The sequence below is a fragment of the Felis catus genome, chromosome B1 (genome assembly GCF_018350175.1).
Source record: "Felis catus isolate Fca126 chromosome B1, F.catus_Fca126_mat1.0, whole genome shotgun sequence".
NCBI classification, from domain to species: domain Eukaryota; kingdom Metazoa; phylum Chordata; class Mammalia; order Carnivora; family Felidae; genus Felis; species Felis catus.
Window position 1 is genome coordinate 77,068,522 of NC_058371.1, and position 20,154 is coordinate 77,088,675.

Sequence of the window (20,154 nt, forward strand, 5' to 3'; positions counted from 1 at the left end):
GGTCTAATCTATACCAAGCATTTTGCTATGGTTTTTATGTAAATATCATTTAATTCTTAATATAGCATGTTGTAGATACTATTATTGTCTACATTTTACATGAGAGAAAATTGAAACTTAGAGAGGTTATTAAATAACTTACCTAGATCACAGAGTTTATAAGTGGTATGCATTCAGTATTTGAACATGGTCTGTTTAACTTCAAAACCCATCTTCCACCATACCACTCAGCTTTCACAAAGGTGTTTTCCAATCTCTTCTGCCTAAGCAAATGATAGAGCACTCCTTGAACTCATTGAAACAACTGTATAACCTTCTGAGTGTATTTGCCCTGCTTCCTATATTGGGAATGCATTCAAGGACAGAAACATTGAGACCTAATACTGCTATGTGCATAGTTGACAATTATTGAACGCATAAATGAATGAATTGCTGTCATTGTTTCCTACAAGATTCACTGTAAAGGACTACGAGTGGTATCCTCAACGAATAAAAAAAGGAAATTAATCCTGGATAATGATTATATTTCCTTGTTTATGAAATATTAATTGCCTGTAGTCCTACAGAGCATATAAAAATTAAGGATCTATTTTCTTAAGGATTAAAAAAGTAACATGATGAACATATATTCTCTTATGAATTTGAGAAGTTTTCCTCATTCATTTAACCTGGAACTTCAGAATACTGTCATGGCGTTGAGAGAGTCTTTGTGTATATTTGCTTCCTTCTGTCTCCTCACACGTACTATATATCATTCACCCGATTTAGGGATCTAACAGTAAAGTAGATAGATAGATCAGGTCCTTGCTCTCATAGATCTTGTATTTTAGTGGAAGAGACAGGCATAAACAAGTAAACAAATAAAGTAATTAGAGATAGTGATAGGATCTGGCATTTAGTAGTTTCCCATGATGAAGGAGTTGTTGGTGATTGGGAAGTGAGCATCTGTGCTAGGTGTACAGGAAGATCCATGGTAAGGGATTGCCTTGCAAAGGGTGCATGTACACATCTTTCAGAAAGAGCATGCACATGTTTCTTATGTTTAGTTAGTCCCTGTTTTAACTGTCTCATGCTTGGATGCAACATATGGCTTTTACTTTGTTGTTTAGCCACCTAAGTTCAAAGAGACTGTCAACAATAATGCTCTTTCTATGGCAAAAATAATAGCATCAAGCCATTTTCACAGGTGCTATGTTTCTTTTTTCCTCCTTTCTACTTCCCACGATGAAATGGGGCCTAGAATCAAAGCAGCAATAGGTTTTCTCTATACCTGTAAAAGATTAGCTTTAGTCATCAGGGATGATGCAAGCAGGAGAAAAAAATGCAAGAAAACAGAGATGAAGCCAAAAAGGACAATTTCTGATTGTAATAGCTGGTTTCTGTTTCATATCACTGAGCAAGATGAGAAGGTTTCACGGGGTTTTATAGGAACAGCTTACACAGTACTAAAGGATGACCTCACCCTCAGTGCCCTTGCCAGGTGCTTAGACCCACTGTGAAAACACAAAGTTGATTTTCAATGTGAAACAAGCCAGAAGTATGGAATGACATTTTCAGGTGACAGTTGTGGTTCTACTGCCTATAATTAGTACCTCTTAACCCTCAAACTTGCCCGTGCCGTTTTCAGGCTGTTGAAGCTCAAATCCGAAGTTTTGGACAGACACCTTCTCAACTACTCATAGAGCCCCATCCTCCCAGAGGTTCTGCTATGCAAGTGGTAAGTGCTGCTTACACTCTTTTCATTTCTTGCCTCTGAGACCATACTTGACATTCATAACAGTGTTTTGTTGTACTTGAGATTCCCTACCACATCTGAGCCTGTTCTTTTTATGTGATGTCAACCTACTAACAACCAGCAAATATTAGTACATGCTGTTCTGGAGTCTTTGGGAACGTAAACATTGCTCCAGTGCTCTCCTATCTCATCAGCTCATGTTTTGCATTGAAGAATTAAAAGACTTACCATTGTCACATATCCTCACTGCAGGATAATGGCTCCAGACATAGGATTGATGAGTTTTCTGATTTGATACTATGAGTTTCTAGATTAGTTTTGCTAATGTGTTTGTTCTTTACATCCCAATATGTTTTTCAGTTTGGGAATTTTAGAACTAATCCTAGTACATAGGATATTGTTACTAAGGATAATGGATCGCAGAGAGAAGAAAAGATGGTTTGATATACATACCACCCAAAGCTTAATGCAGTGATTTATATTTCTCGTGATTCTGAGGGTTAGGCAGGCACTTCTGCTTTTCTCACCTTGGCTCCCTCATGCACTGCTGCAGGGTGGGCTGAGGTGTCCAGACCTCTGTTTCCATGTGGTCTTTCATCATCAAGGAAGTTAGCCCAAGCCACTTCCACAGTAGGAACAGTGTTCCAAGAGAACACTTCTGCAAGACTTCTTGAAGCTTGCTCTCACACATCATTTACACCACACTTTATTGGTCCAGCCCAGAATCAGGAGCTGGAGATGGTAGAATTTTGACCAATACTTGGAAGGAGACAGTCGCAGCAAAGAGAGCAAGAGATAGAGATGCGGCCCTTTCACTTCTGGCTGTTTGTTTTTTTCTTTTTCTTTCTCTTTCCATCTCACCATCTTCCTTGTGTATTTTTCCTTTTCGCCCTCTTTGTCATCTTTCTCCTTCCAAACCTTTCTCCCCTTCTTTCTCTAGGTGTGAATTGGCCATCACAATAAACTATAAGCATTTTAAAAATTACTTGCATCATGGGGTGCCTGGGTGGCTCAGTCGGTTAGGCATCTGACTTTTGGTTTCAGCTCAGGTCATGATCTCGCAGTCCGTGAGTTTGAGCCCTGCATCAGGCTCTGTGCCTGTAGTATAGAGTTTGCTTGGGATTCTCTCTCCTCTTCCTCTCTGCCCCTACCCGACTTGGTCTCTCTTTCAAAATAAATAAACTTTAAAAAAATTAAAAAGAAATTATTTGCATCATGTTTTCCCCTAAGTGTTTTTAAATAGGTGAAATCAGATTCAAGGGAACTTAAGGGGTAACCAGTAAGCAGAAGATTATACAAAGAGCAAACATTTAGCAAGAACAGTGGAAGATAATGCCATAAAAATAGTAAGAATGATTTATGTTTGTGGTTTAGAATTAGTTTTAGTAATAGCTTGTCAGTGAGACTCAGGATATCATGATACTGGCTAATGGAAACACCTCCACTGCTCCAATGACTTTCTACCTGGGTCTCTGCACAGATTTGGTCACCGGGGCAAGGAAGGAGCTCCTACTTCCAAGCCTCTCTCACATGGCAAAAGGGTTCATTGCGGCAGACCAGCTTTCTAGGGTAGGAAGGCACATGCTCATATAGGATCGGGTACAGTCTTTGCCGTTATCTGTGTCCTCTGAATTGAATCCCTGAACTCCTTTCCAGACTTGTACAAATTGTGCTTTTCATCTTACACGTTGTGGGTGGGAAACAAAGGTGTGTTGGAAAGAAACCAGAGTCGTCAACAAGTGCATACTTAATCTGGGAGATCTGAATGAAATTTGGCGAGCAGTTTCCTACTTCTGCCTCAGACTTGACTCCCAGAGGCTCCCGGGATTGATTAGATGAAGGATTGTTTCTCTGATCCCTGTTTTACCAACTGTCCTCATCTATAGCTGTTGCCATCACTGCAGACTAGCCCAGTATGCTGGAATGTGCTTTCTCTTATTCCTAGTCCTCCTTATTCCATACTTAACCAACCAAGGATATGATGGAACTCCCAAGAGTTTCCTTCTCCTTGCCTGCACTGGGAGCACTAGTCAATATGGAGTATGTAGAACAGACTGGAGGGACAGCTTGTTGTAAGAATGTAGTGCACAGTTCGGGATATGATGTCTGCGGCTTTCTGTGGAAAGTAGCTTGTCCTTGCCATGTGGCTAAAAGTTGGCCCACTAGAGTCACTATGTAAACAAGACCCTCTCCCAACACATTAGAGATTTTTCTGTGTTTTTTTTAAGGGCATAAACATTGGAATTATTCAATTTCAGTTTAATTGTATTTACAATATGAACTGTTAAGCTCAAAAATAACTGTCAACTTCCTTTCAGTGAGACTTTATGATGTATGTTATACCCTGACTTTCTCAGAGTTTATAAATTAACTTTAGTAAATATTATTTTTTTTAAAAAACTACATAACTGAAAAATAAGGCTTGGTACTCCAAAATTTTCATTTCCTTTTCCCAGACTTCTTTAAAACTAGCTTGTAGGGTATTGTATTTGTTGTTGCTCATCGTTTCTCATTTTTACCCAATTTCACAGAGTTCCTTAAAAACTATATAAAAGGTTCTTTGAATGACAAAAAATACTAATTGATATAGAGGTTTTAAAAATTAGAGGCCCAAATGTTTATTGTTTTTACTGCCATTCAGATGAATCCCCCCACCATCAACTGTCAGTGCACCCCATCACACACACACATGCACGCGCGCGCGCGCACACACACACACACACACACACACATGAATAAAGCAGAAATTAAAGCCACCTCGTGCTGCGTTAAGTGCATGAGCCATAATATACACCAGGTGTAGTAATTAGCAGGCACACGAAGGCTGCCTATTTGTCTGGTTTTGCTGCTGTTGCTGTATCCCCCTGTGTTTTCACACCATCAGATAGTTGGATTTAATTGAGGCCACATCAGATGAGGCATTACTGACACCTTTAATTGAATGAGCATCCAGGGAGGATTAACTCATAATATTGATTGGCTTTTAGCCACTTGCTCAGAAGGGTGTCTGGGTAGCTTATTAGTTGCCTTTATTTACACCTTTATGCAAAGAGTGCAAATAGGAATTCTTAGTGCAATATGTTTTTCTAAGTACTCTTAATAACTTTTTTAAAAGGACTGATAATAAAAATGCAAATGTATTTAATTTTTTATTAGCAGTTCTGAATAAATATGTGTTAAATATATGTGCCTACACATTTACATATACCTGGTGTTTTGAAATATGGCAGTAGGAAAGCAGCCAGAAGCACTTCATCAAAGTGTTTCAATTGTGAATGATACTAATCAGCTATTAGAAAATAGACATGGTAGAAGAGGGTTGCTGAAAATGTACAGTGCAATTACTGTGTGATAGCATACCACCACAACATATAAATAAAGCCAGTAAATCAGAGTGCTGTTATATATGTCTTGGATTATGACATATGAGTTGTAGGAATGTTCTAAATCCTTAGTAGTTTTCAAGATTTATTTTGTTGCTAGTTATTAGAACAGACAGTGATTTTTGTTTAACATTTTCAATTACTTGCTGCTTTGGAAAGGAGAAATCAGAAGTCTTGAGCTTTAGGTTTGTTTTGTTTTTTGTTTTGTTTTGTTTTTTTTTACCAAGGGAGAGGAGGGGCATCTAGTTATTTCTCTTTATCCTTAGTGATAGAAAACAGTAGCATTTCCATTATAATAGGGCAGTGTTTATGACTTGGTACACTATATAAATATATTGTTTTTACAAGTGCATTTAATTATGCATTGCTTTGAAACACCTTTATAATTAAGTTTGTATATTACATTCATAAGTTATTTCTCTACTGTAATAATACATATATGTGTATAATTGTTGTTTATAAATATATGTTTTAATTATCTCTTTATTTAGTTGTCAAAAATCTTCATGCTACCTCAACACAACTTTGACGATCTTTGGAAATTACCTTGCCTTGCTTTTGTACCTGTTACCTATCCTCATTCTGGTTTTTTTTTTTTTTTGTACTTGACACACTATAGCAATTGGAATGGTTTAATGCAATCCCCAATACTTTGCCTATTTAGAATCTAAATAAAACCATTTCTTTAGTTCTTCATGGGAGTGGGGTAGGGAAGGGAGCTAATAAAATTTATGGATTTTTAAAAGGTTTCTGTTAAGGTATTCTACTTCAGTCACTAAAACATTCAACTAATGACATGCATGAAAAACAAGCCAATCCTAACTGCTGTTTCTATAAACCTTTCTGCTCACCATGCTCTCAGCTGCAACCTGTGTTAACATGGTCTTTCCTCTTCTTTTCCTGCACCCTCTCTCTTTCTTGTCTTTCTTTGTCTTTTCCTTCTTGTATATTTGGGTCTTGTCATGCCCACTCAACAGTATCTCCTCCTGCAGAGTCCATTGATGTTCACAGACCAAGCCCAGCAGGATGTTATCATGGTCCTAAAGTTTCCCTCCAACTCCCCTGTCACTCATGTGGCAGCTAACACCCAGCCTGGTCTGGCGACTCCTGCTGTGATCACAGTCACTGCTAACAGGCTATTTGCGGTGAACAAGTGGCACAACCTTCCTGGTAAGTAAAGAAGTATCATTATAATGCATAGTAACTGCTGCACACTGTATAAAGATATTGTAATATACACGTAAATATTCTCAACATTTGAGCTTTTCAATTTCCCAGCATTAGTCTGAATCAAAATATTTACTAGTTTGAAAGGCTTAAAGAAGTCCCCTCTGCGGTATATAATACAAATGTTAAAGCATCACCTATTCTTTGGCATGTGGTGGTTTGTCTTTATTCCTTGTAGGAAAATATTATTTCTAATATCTTAATATAATGATATTCTATATTGTGTCCATAAGCAGTTTATATTTATTTATCAGATGTTCTCCTTTTTTCCACTTATTGGTTTACTCGATAAACACTTTTGATTGCCTGTTTATGTGCCTTTTTGTGTATAACATCATATTATTTATCATGGATGACAGAAAAAAAGAACACTTAAGTTACACAGCCAAAGTACTACAAACCCATAAGTACATTCTGTTTTTCCATTATATGTTGAATAGTCGGGGTAACTAACAGCAAGATACTGAAATAACCCTTAGAAACATAAACCAGTGTTTGAGGAGACCTGAGAGTACATCTAATCCAGCCCCATGTTTTACCAATGAAGATACTGAGCCCCAGGGAGCTTGCCTTGTTCAGTATCACATATGGCCAGTCAGTGGCAGAGCCATGTTTGAACCCAAGTTTTCTGACTCAAATTTTATGATCACCCCTCTATGATTTATTACCTCTCATTAGAACAGGAATGTTGGGATCTGGATTTAGCACTGTTCTTTTTGGCAACTAGTTAGAAATTCTAATTTTAAGAAGGAAAATCTTCTAAAGTCCTGACGATTATAGGCTTTTTTTTTCCAAGCCATTGTTTTAGGTGGGAAAATGTAAAAGATAGATTTTAATAGTCTGTTAACTTGTCATTAAATCTGTAAAGTGTGCATAAAGTACTGCTCATTATAAAACCTGAGCTGGTTGCAAAAATATAAATTCTTGAACAGGGCCTCATGCCAAATTAAATGCAAAAGCTTTTAGAATGGAGCAGAATTGAATTGACATTCAAACAAAAACTTGGTGCACTGACTATGCTCAATAAGGTACTTATCATGAAGAATCTGTGGTTGGTATCAGAATTTATTAAATATGGCCATTGCCTGGCTATTAGAAAGGAAATGAATGCCAGTATTTGATTAGAGAATAGATTTCAGGAAAAGCAGAGAAGGTAAAAATCGAGGTATATATAATTGTCTCCATTATTGGGTCCTTTTATTCCTTTTTCTTCAAGTGAACTTGTCTTATAGTGATAAATGTGTATGTAGATGACATACTTATATTTTGGGACTAAAGATTATAATTTAACAAATGTGATTTTTGTATTCTCTCAAAAGCATTTGTTAGAGGAAAAACATGCTGGTGGTGGGTTCTGTCGACCACACTAGAGGATTCCCTACGCTGGGTGCAGTTACTCTTAGCTTGGCAAAAGCACCAGTGTGTGTGGTGTCAGGGCCAGCACAAAGGATGCTTATCCTGAGTGGCTGTGTGTGGCAGCTCTGAGAACTTCTTCAGTCTAAACAGCGTGACAGCATATGTGAGGAGAAAAACCTTTTCAATTGCTGGAAAGCCCTGGCTACTCTCTGCTGCTGACTTGAGCCTCGCAAAGAATGAGCTCGGCAGGAACTGGCTCACCCAAAGGGCTACTAGGTCTCCAACTGATAACTCAGGTTGTTAGGTACACTCCAAAAGCACTGATGATGAGCTCCTGGCACTCCCATTTTGAGCAGGCCCATTTCCTGGACTGGAAAGCTTGCTTGCCTTAGTAGCTGGCTGTCAGGTGTTCTTTTCCCTACTTCCACTTTTTCTATAGATATGTAAACTGATTCAGGGGCAGCATCTCTCTGCTGGAGTGCCACTTAGGGTACACCCAACTGTTCCCATCCCAAGCTCACCATTCTGTAAGATAAGAGCTTGGGGGACAGCATATGTTTTGCCAGTTCTTTGCCTGTAATTCTCTCCAGTGAGCCTCCTTTGTGTCTGTATCTTGTGTCACTAATGGGTTTTGTCCCCACCTTCTGGCTTTACACTATGACACAGCAGCTCCTCACCAGATAAATATATATGGGAATACACAGGTAGTTATCCTTCTACAATATGTTCTCCAATTCTGAGCTTACACCTGTACCTAAAAATGTTAAGCATCCATTTTATTAAATCTATGTCTCATTCCAAGTATGTTTATATAAATCTGATTTTTCATTCTATCTTGTTCTACCTTTACCTTGCCTTGACATACCTTGATTTAAAACAAATGTCAGGCAGAAGAATGTCAGAAATCCTTAACAGTTTTTCTTCAATGAAAATCAAATTCATGTTATGCTGTTATTTTTAAATTTAGATTCTTGTTTTTTTCTGAGAATCTATGATTTCCATAGTTTGTTCACTAGAAAGCTAGCTCCTATCATTTCTTTCAGCAGTGTCTGTGTCCTCATTTAAAAAGAAAACAATCATCTTTATTTTTCTTTCTCATTCATAGGGCCTTACAGGAACTGGGCGGGGTGGGGGTTAGCAGGGAATGAAAGAATAGCTGCTAACATTTAAAGAGCATTTTCTAGGTTCTGGATACTGTTTTAATCTCTTTACACATATTAACTCACTGAATCCCCTCAGTCCCTTGGGATGTAGGTTCCACATTTAGGTTGACCCATGAAATCACCATCTTTACAAGTCAAAATGTCAGGTGTTATTAATTTCATATTGTTCAGTCTAACCCATTTTACAGATTAGGAAACTGAAACACAGAGGCTATATAAACTTGCCCAAGGTCACACAGGCAACTGTCTTTGAGGCCCAACCAAAGATAGTTAACCTCCTAAACCTCTTTCACTGATAGTGTGTCTTTTAATGTTTCTGAGATCCCAGATTCTCAGAGAAGTAGAGAAAAAATGATCGAGGTATTAGTGTTGATCAGCACTGGTCTCGCTGGAAGTAAATGGCACTGTTGGGTAAATCAGAGGCTCTGGTGCATTTTCCCTGAACATTCCCTATATGTGTCCTGTGATCTCTTTGCTGGCAGAGCCAGTAATCAGCAAAGACGATACCTTTAGTAAAAAAAGACTGAGTTATACAGCTTCCTTTCTTCGGCTACCTTAATTTCTCATACATACTCAAATATAATTATTTTTAATGCTAATATTATACTTACCCAGATATTTTATCAGTGTTAATGATCTTCGAAACCGCCTTGAAAAGTTGGTATTTGCTAACAGGGGAAATGATGTTTTAATAAGTTTTAAAATAATCTGATGAACTCATTGGAATGTACCCCATTTTTCTTTTCAGCCCCTCAAGGACAGTCAGAAAGATTTCCTAAGTGATGATGGTGTTAAGCAAAGTTCTAATACCAACTAAACAGTAGTTTAAATGCTGATGAGTCTATAAAAGGGAGATACTGACCCGAGTGAATTACTGAGTCATTTGGGGAAAATAATTTGGACAGGGGCCCAGGATTTAACTATCAGAATTATAAAGCTAAAAAGATCATCTCTTCCAAACCTTCAGTTTCAAGTTGCTATTTGCCTAAGTCTCCGTAAATAGCCAGCAGCGGCTCCTGCTTCCTAGCACACTTCCTCTTTACCTTAAGTCCTACCTTTCACAGGGAAACAGCCCACAAAATCTCTTCTCAATTACAAAATAAGTATGCAGGAATCTTCAGAACCATTTTGAGAATTGAACAAACTATTCTTAGCATGGATTGATTTTTGTTATTCATTTGTTTCTCAGAGTATTTTTAAATTGAAACCATGGAAATATTAAATATTAATAAAACTTTTCTTAAAAACCTCAATCCAGTCTTTAAGAAAGTATTTCAGCCAAATGCATTTAACTAAAACATTTATCTGTGGATAGCTTTCTTTATTTTTATTCAAACTTTCAATTGATTGGTTTTAAGTGATGGATGAAACATTAAATGTTCCCTGACTTAGAGCTTTCCCTTTCTCCATCATAAATTGACGTTTTTGTGGATCCTTTGTGCTGCAGCATTCAAAACTGCCTTTTTAAGAAGTAACAAAAAAATAGTATTTGCTACAGTCAGCAGATGGTTGTCACATTTTGTTTTCAGCGCGCTTTACCACTTAATTTTGTTTTGTTGCAGCATCAGAGGTTGCCAGTCAAGCATCTGCTATAGCTTATGGCCCAGGACTGGAGCCACTGCTGATGGCACATGTTCAGAACAGCACTAATCTAAAATAAATGTTTAATAAGCTAGCCATGAAAGCACCTGGATTTTTTTCCCTTAAATTTCACAAAAGTGTATGAGAGATTTAGAGGTTGGAAACAGTTCTACATAAGATTTGACTTGTGCATTTTTATGTAGGTTAGTATATGAAAAATAATGCTTTTTTTTTTAATCTTTTGTGAATTCCAGCTCATCAAGGTGCAGTACAAGACCAGCCATACCAGCTGCCAGTGGAAATCGATCCTCTCATAGGTCTGTCACTTCTTTCTCTCTTTGCGATTCATTAAGCTCTGTATGGTGGCCCTGAAGTGTAGATTACAGTTGTTTTTCACTTGCTGGTTGCTGGGAATGGAATTTTCCTGATAAACCATTTGCATGCAAATTGGAATGCAATGAGCTGTGGCTATGCTGGTATTTCATCAACTCCCCCTCGTTGGTTTGCCTAATTTGAACAGGCCTAGGACGCGTGTCACTGAAAATTAATATGGATGCTGTAATAATGTGTGATTGAGAATGCGCATGAAGTACTGTCAGGATAATATTGGATCTTTTCATCACTCAGACTTGTTGATGAGCAGGAGCGAGGCACGTTATGATGAATTGGTGCACCGGTAATGTGATGGAGCTCCTTTGCTAGGGAAATTTTCATAATAACAGTGGGGTTCTTAGCAGCACTGTGTTGTGAAAAATAAAACTGTAGTGCCAGGGTTTCATCATTAAAGGAGATCAATCCTTTCTTCCTGGACCCTCTGTTCAGTGTGAGGGGATTAATGTGCAATTGCAGAGCAGTTTCAAAGTTGAAATATATTGCCCGGCCAATGGCAGTGCTAAGATATTTGTATTCATTTTCCTATGGTCCTACAGCCCAATAAATTGCCATTGGAGGTTAAATTTGTTCAAGGGGGAAAAAAGAAAAGGGAGGAGACCAGAAAGAGCCATTGGGATGAAATGAGCATCTGCAGCAGATGACTTAGAAGATTTAATTGCTTCTGTGCCTTTTGAGTCAGTTAGGCAAAATCTCTAGTTTAGCATTTTTCATTCTTATGGGTGGGAATTTCATACATGGCTTTACTGAGAGTAACATTATTAACATGTCTTATTAAAGATGCTATTTCAATCACTTTTAGAATAAAATACTCAATTGCCTAGTTATTGGGGGTGTGCTACCATTGTGGATGTTTAGCTTATAATTTTATTAAGTTTCCCTGGCACATAAATTTGTTACAGTTTTTAAGTTTTCACATAGAGCAGATGAAAACGCTGATTTATTCTTTTAAAATCCAAGGTCTTGCCTGTATGTATGTCACCTTTTTTTTTTGTCTTTAAAACTATTGTTTCAGTAGAGAGCTACGTGGCTACCACTTGCAAATGAACTATCAAGATGAACTAAACTAACCTTAAGCTCAAAACTAATTCATTTGGCATTGCCCCACATAGAAGCGGAAATGTAAGAAGTAATTATCCATGTGAAGGATAAATACTACTCTGATTCCTGCATAATCTTTTGCTTTGAGTACATAGGATTTGCCATATATTAAAAAATAAAATGTTCACTTAGGTAAAGTTTTAAAAGTCAGGAAAATAAAGTCCATTTGATAAGTCCTTTACAAGCATTATTTATTAAGTATAGAATCATTCTTTGCCTTAAAACTTGACAGTGAATATCCTATAGGCAAATCTAATTAAATGAATTCAGCAACTGTCATTCTTTAGATTAGGCATGGGTAAACTTTTTTGATAAAGGGCCAGATAGTAAATACTTCAGGCTTTGTAGACCATAAGGTCTCATAGACAACTACTTAGTTCTGTTACAGCACAAAAACCACCAAAGACAATATATATAAACAAATGAGCATTTCTGTGTTCCAATAAAACTTTATATATAAAACCAGACACAGGCCATAGTTTTCTTATCTACTGTAGATCATTGGTCATCTAACGGTTTGCTCCTATATCCCCTAAAATAATTGTTTAAAACCATGTACCTTCCCACGTATTTTAAATGTAGCATGTTTTAAAGTTTTAAAGTTCACACGTATTTTAAAAACTTTTTTTTTTTTTTTTTCAACGTTTATTTATTTTTTGGGGGACAGAGAGAGACAGAGCATGAACAGAGGCGGGGCAGAGAGAGAGGGAGACACAGAATCGGAAACAGCCTCCAGGCTCCGAGCCATCAGCCCAGAGCCTGACGCGGGGCTCGAACTCACGGACTGGACCGGGAGATAGTGACCTGGCTGAAGTCGGACGCTTAACCGACTGCGCCACCCAGGCGCCCCGGTTCACACGTATTTTAAAAGTAGCATATAGAGGGGCGCCTGGGTGGCTCAGTCGGTTAAGCGTCCGACTTGAGCCAGGTCACCATCTCGCGGTCCGGGAGTTCGAGCCCCGCATCAGGCTCTGGGCTGATGGCTCAGAGCCTGGAGCCTGTTTCCAATTCTGTGTCTCCCTCTCTCTCTGCCCCTCCCCCGTTCATGCTCTGTCTCTCTCTGTCCCAAAAATAAATAAACGTTGAAAAAAAAAAAGATTAAAAGTAGCATGTAGAAAGTTTTCAGCACAAATTTCGATAGTTGCAAATACATGTATATATATTTATGTATTATGTATTATGTATACATACATTATGTATATATGTAAATATATATATTATGTATTATATATAATATATAAAATTTTAAATCTATCCAATGGAATTTAAATATAAAAGTGAATTAATAGTCAACATTTTTCTGTTTTTAAAAAATGCATAAAAAAGCTATTAACAGTTGAAAATACTATATTATCCTTTTTTTTAAATTTATATTTTAATTCCACTTCTTCTACACAATTTTAACTTTTCAAAGAGTTACTTTATTGCAAATACTTTTCAGCAATAAAAATATATAGAAAATTAAACAAATGTATGTAAGTTAATTGTTAAAATTTCCTATGACCATAAGGCTCAGTTTTGTAAGAAATTAATGTACACTGAGTTATCATTACAAATATTATTATACACACTTATTAAAATTATAATTTTTAATAAACATTATTAAACATAAAAAAGCAACACTTATTAGAAATACATCTTTAATGAAATGGGTGGGACTTTCTCCTCCCCCTGCCCCTCCATTCCCCATTTGTTCATGTATTTGAGTGAACATTATTTGTTGTTGAATGAGACAGGATTTGTCAATGGTTCTATCCTCTTTTATTTTTTTCTATTTTTTTTTTTTTATTTTTTTAGTAGATGGAAGCTCTGAGGAACGTTACCTACGTGAGAAAATAGATGGGAAAGGAAAGAATTTTGTTTTCACAGTGTCTCTGAAATCTTTGAACTCTGAGTTATGTGACAAAATTTATATTGTAATCTGTTATTAAGAATTATTTTCATGGTCTGTCATTAAGTGATCATTTTAACAATCTATCATTGAAATTTATTTTTAACGATCTATCAATTGACATCATGATTAGATCCTCCTTCCATTTTATTGAAAGCGATGAATTGGAAACCACTGGCCCTACAGAATGATTTGATACTTTGTCATTCACTTTTCAGCCTCACATCAGTATTTTGAATTGTCCCTTTATTTGCATCTCAAGAGATTTTCATACCCAGATAAAGCATTATAGTAAGATCCTGAATAGAAAAGAAGTATGCCTTTGTTTTATTTAGTGGAAGAAGAGCATGCAGAAAGGGTCATAAGAGAAGAAAACTCACAGGAGAGTTCTCAGCCAAAGCTGTTTCAGGGAAGAGAACATATAAAAGTTGAGGAACTAGAAATTGATTCCCTTAAAACCATCTGTGCTTGTTTATCCTTTGGGAAATCTTATACCACCCTCCTGCCAGGAGTGTGCATGCCCCAGTTTGAAGAATGCTTATCTGGACAAATACACCTAATCTTCATTAAATAAAAACACCTTCAGTACTGAATCTTGGGAGACAATGAGATAAAGGAAGCAGTTGTGAGATAGGTAGATTAAATAGATTGGATGGATGGATGGATGGATGGATGGATGGATGGATGGATGGATGTCGCAATATTAAATTATAGGCAAGCACTTACTTGGAAAATAGTTCATCTGAATGCTGAAGGGGCATCAGCCTGTACTCATGGGTACTTTGTGATCTCTCAATTAAAATTTATGCACATACCCAAATCTGTGAAGTGAGATCCTCCCCCCCACCAGAAATCATGCCCCCCCCAAAAAAAGACCAGTGAAAGTTTATATCCTAGAAGCAAAAGTCATATAAATGGTAACAAATAAACATTTTTACAGTTTTCATGTGGAATGAAGTACTGTAGTAACCAGTATAGAAAGTATTACGTGCCTTGTCTTTAATTGCTAGGTTTCTTGGAATAAAAAAATCTAAGTTGTACCATACAGCTTCACTGCAGTGGGATACTATTGTCTCTCTGTAATGTACTGTGGTACTTATAAAGGCTTTTCTTATTTGCCAGCAGCTTCTCTTTGTGTGGGAAGGAGGTGGCAAAAGAATGATCCCCAAATAGGATTCTGCCCTTTTTACTGCTGCTGTCACTTTCTAGTTCACTAATCCCCCAAAAGTAATATGAAGCCTATTATCAAATAGTTATCTAATAATCTTCCTTGGTTAAGTTGTATAGACAGACACTAGCAGAATATTCCACTATGTCTATGCATATGTTTGCTAGGTCATGTTTGCCATGAGGGCAGGGAATAGTTGATTTCTCTGTATCCCCAGTGGTTCTTAATACAGCACTGGAAAGTATTTTGAATGCTTTTTTTCTTCTGCATTACTTTCTGAGCCTTCTCTTAGATTGGCCACATTAACTTAGTTATTACATGCAATGAATATTTTTCTATTTTTTATTTTTATCAATGCACTTACAGGTTGGGGTTTCTCCTGCCCACCCCCCCCCCCCCAAAAAAAAAACCAAACTGAAAACTATGATGCAAAGAATGTAATGATCAGATGCAGAAATTTATCTTGTTATGATTTCTGGTACAATCAAATTTCTTTATTATTATAAAAACTATTATTTGTATTGGAAGGTTGTTGGTGAAATAACCCTGAGGTCACTGGAAACAAAGCTTTCTATTTGGTTGGCCTCATGGTGCCAAGAAAGGCATCTCAGTGAAAATTCCTTTTCTGATAATGGCATGCTTGGTAGTATATTTCTAGAGGATTATTACTCTTCCTATGTGCTTGATGTTGCTCTGTCTGACCTTCTGCCTAGTGACAAACCCCCATATCAGGTGCTCTGTAGCACTTTGAAAACACACTGCCAGACTGTCTTGTTTTATTGCTTACTTAAGGAGTAAGAAAGTGGCAGTGTGCTGTGCTTTGACTTTTTCAATTACAAGTATCTTTAATAAATAATAGTCATTCTACCCTTTCCTTACATGCAAGTACAGCTGTAAACAGGGGAAGAAGGAGTTCACATCTAGTCAAATTAAAGACCTGTTAAAGCCAAAGTACTCCAAGATGTTACAATATTTCAAATATATGACATTTAAATTCTAGTATTGCTTTCTTGTGACAAAAAGTTAAAAGGTAATAGATTGTCACAACATGAATCCATTCTCATGACAATGGACGTAATGAGATTGTCAGAAGCACAAACCTAACTGTGGTGCAATCTGGAGACTGTAATCTAGTTTGGTCTTGTCCAAGAGCTAGAAAGCATGTTCTGAGAATTGTATACTATTTTGAAATTGTAGTATGTTATTATTTTTCCCTCTAGGCAAAATTTCTTTTTGAGACATTGAATTTAGCTACCCACATTCTTCCAACAACTGGATATATTTTCCTGTTTTGTTTTTCAAATATTGTTATGTTTATGTTTAAAATTTTAAATTAAAGGTCAAATATTCTTGTCCTGGAATGCTTCTCCCTCAACCCAACCACCAGTATCACAGACCCTAGGATTTTTGTACATGTGTGGGTTTAGTACAATTTTTGTCTCTTCCTCTGTTGTCACAGCCAGCAATACAGGAATGCACAGGAGGCAAATCACTGACCTTTTAGACCAAAGTATTCAAGTCCATTCCCAGTGCTTTGTCATCACTTCGGACAACCGCTATATTCTCATCTGTGGCTTCTGGGATAAGAGTTTCCGAGTCTACTCTACAGACACAGGTAACTTATTTTCATCAGTGAACTAAAGTTAGCTACAAGTAGCATTGAGAGGCTAGAATGTTCTCTCATCTTCTTCCTTCCCCAAATTACAGAATTCTAAAATGTGTAACATAAGGAAGAGATACTGTTTTCCCCTTTTAAGTAAAAATCTATAATATAGTTCACTATTAAGTTAACTTCAGCATGTTTTTAAGAGGCAGTTTGTTATAGTAAGTCTGTCTTCCAAGCCTACCGAATGAATGATTCATTTGAAATCGTATCCTGGCATGTAAGTAACATAATCGTACAGCAGGTGTACACACCTATAGGTGTATTTTCCCACTTTTGTATTATATAAAGGGCTTTTTTTTTCCTTACTGGAATTTCTCATTAATTGTATTTCTTAGTAGTAGATATCTTGCCTCCACTTAATTCTGCATAGAACATTGTTGAAAGCTACACCATCATGAAGGACATTAGCTGACTACTGATTTCATGTGTGACAGGGGCTCTTATTAAAATATAAAAGTTTAACTGTATATATTCATTTGCATGTATCTCACTAAGGGACAAACCAAGCTTAACTCATCATTATTACGGAAGATCTATAAATTTTTGTATATAGGAAATTCAGAAGTCTCTTTAAAATATTTTAGAAACTGTTATAGGAGGAAATCAATTTATAGTAAATATGTAGTTGAATATTTAAAAGAATTAAAATTAGATATTAATATATCAGAATTTGATAATACTGTGGAAGTAGAAATTTCAACTAAAACAAGGATGTACAAATATCTTACTTACATGTGAGAATAGGAAATTCTTTTTAATTTCTAGTTAATTAAATGTTTTATAGTAAATCATTTTTCAGTCTTGTTTATAATCTTTATAGAATGTATGAATCCAAGTTTCTGCTTTAGTAAGTATAATATATTGAAAAACTAATTGTTGGTTATTCAAAAATTTTGTCCTAATGCATTTTGATGAATGTATTGTAATATAGCTATGAGAAAGTAGAGGAAAAATAGTTGAATATATACTGTTCATATAATAGACCCTACAAGTTGTTTTTGCCATGATCTTACTTATTTTTTTATTGAACTGATGATAGTTTTCTTAAAATGTGTATCCTATGTTCTGTAGGTCCAGAAAGAAAATATCATTATTCTAGTCTTTTTTTTTTTAATTTTTTTTTTAACATTTATTTTTTTTTGAGACAGAGAGAGACAGAGCATAAACAGGGGAGGGTCAGAGAGAGGGAGACACAGAATCTGAAACAGGCTCCAGGCTCTGAGCTGTCAGCACAGAGCCCGACGCGGGGCTCGAACTCACAGCCCTCATGGACTGGGAGATCATGACCTGAGCCGAAGTTGGCCGCTTAACCGACTGAGCCACCCAGGCGCCCCTCTAGTCTTTTTCTTTAATTAGGCACTTACTGCATGTTGAGGTCTATAAGGTTGATTAGTATTGAGCCTAAAACTCCTCTAGAATTCTTAAAAAATGCAATGGAATTGATGTGTTCCTAAAATTATTTATTATTACAGTGACTTTTCTCTGATTTAATAATGGAATTTAAATTTTAACCTCTTCTTTCACTGTTATGGTAATGACAACCTTATTAGAATCATTGACCTCAAATTGTGCTCCCCTTTTGCATAAACTTTCAGATTAAAATTGTTACATGCTCTCACAAAATTTTCTTAAACATTCTTTTAGATTCATATCATTTTTTATACATTTAAAAAATTATTTCATAATTTACATACCATAAAATGAATTCTTTTTGGGTTACAGTTCTGTAAGTTTAAGCAGTGTATAGAATTACATAACCACCATAATAAAGATGTAGAGCAGTTCTGTCACCCCCAAAATTCCCTGTGCCCCCCCTTTGCCATCAGCCTCTTCGCCCGCCTCAGCTTTGCACCACTGATCTATTCTTTATCTCTGTAATTTTGCATTTTCCAGAATGTTATATAAGTGGAATCATATATTATGTCAGTCTTTGGTTTTGACATTTGAGTATTTTTGAATTTGCTAACCTTTCATATCACTTTTCAAAAGCATTGACTATTAATATTTGTAATATAATTTGTAATAATCACTTTTATGTAATACTAATATTTAAAATATCACTTACATTCACACAGTTCTTTAGAATTTATAAAATTCTTTCATATACATGATATTGTGTCAGCCTCATAACAGTCCTGTGAGAGACAAGACAGGTATCTTCATCCTTATTTTTCAGATGATGAAAACTGAGGTTTAGAAAGGTTAAGTAACTTTTTTGCAATTTGTATAGATAATGGTAATTGAACTTGGTATTGGAGCCAGCTCTTCTGACTTCAGATGTAGCATTCTTTATCATTACACCATGTTGTCTCATATAGGCGTACCCATGAATATTGGTTAATTTTGGAAAATACTATAATGTATGACACTAAGTTCCTCTGTGTCTGCCATGTTACATTAGACGTGATAAAGTAGATAACATTTCTTCTCTTCTTTCCAAAAACCTTCCACTTTACAGGGTTTTTTTTGGATATGTGAGTGTGAGTGTGTGTAAAACATTTTCATAAGTGGTAGATTTATTCTAAGCTTCATTTTAGTGGTACTTACTTAGCTTGTACAATAAAAATATTGACATTTGCTAGAAAAGTTATGAAAAAATCCTGAAATGATAGTCCTAGTATGTTTCTTAATATCTTCTATACAAACAAACTCTGATGCTAGTTTTATTCAAAGTAACTTCAGTTAGAGTAAATATATGTTTTATGACAATAGGGATATTAAATAGTTTCTCCTTTAGGTTTACCAGAAAAGCAAGGGGGAAATTATATGATCAATAATATATAATAGCAAAGCTATCACAAGTGTTGAATTCAATTATATTTTCACACATAAGCCAAAAAAAAAAATTCTTCCGTTATTAGATTCAGGGTGGGGTGGAGTGGGGGAGAGAAACTGGTTGTAACGGGAAATTCTTTAAACATAAATCATGTTTTCGGGACACAACCAGAACAGCAGAGGCAACAATAAAACCTTCCCTCGGCAGTGGGAATTATTTTCAGGCCACGTTTTAGATTCAGTGGTGTAGAGTCCTGAGCTTGAATTTTTTTTATTTGTAGCACAGCTGTCAAATAAAACATTAACTAGAAAATTTGTTCTGTCAAAAAAAGGATATTCTAGTGCTTGTGGTAATATTTGATATTAGTGTGTGGAGAGGTGGACTGGTATTAAAGGAAACAAAAAATAAAGGTTGAGGAACACTTATGAGATTATCAGAAAATAATTTACCAAAAAGAGCAGCAGGTATTTATATGCTGTGATTTATTTAGGAGGAGTGAACCTCCACCTCATAGCAATAACAACTATTGCTGAGGAAGGCTGCCAGAACAGGAAAAAGTAAACTTAAAAAAATAATGTTTTCCAGAGTTGAGTCCAGAGTATACATTGTAGAAAATAAAATTAATTGGTATTAAAATATGAAAGGCTTTAGATGTAAATATGTAAATGTCACATCACTCCCTCATTTCAGTCTTCCTTGATGCCCAATCTAAATTCA

The 20,154-nt window shown here is 36.1% G+C and overlaps 1 protein-coding gene across 9 annotated transcripts in view; it reads left to right on the top strand.

Moving 5' to 3' along the window:
* LRBA (LPS responsive beige-like anchor protein) overlaps positions 1-20,154 on the top strand; it is a 775,946-nt gene that overhangs the window by 723,315 nt on the left and 32,477 nt on the right. For 7 of the 9 annotated variants that reach the window (XM_023252764.2, XM_045056857.1, XM_023252765.2 and 4 more), the window contains 4 exons: positions 1,628-1,717; positions 6,096-6,288; positions 10,700-10,762; positions 16,455-16,610. In XM_023252764.2, coding sequence (XP_023108532.2) covers positions 1,628-1,717; positions 6,096-6,288; positions 10,700-10,762; positions 16,455-16,610 — 502 coding nt within the window. The remainder of the gene's footprint in view (positions 1-1,627; positions 1,718-6,095; positions 6,289-10,699; positions 10,763-16,454; positions 16,611-20,154) is intronic. The other 2 variants (XM_011281623.4, XM_023252767.2) reach the window with 1 other exon arrangement.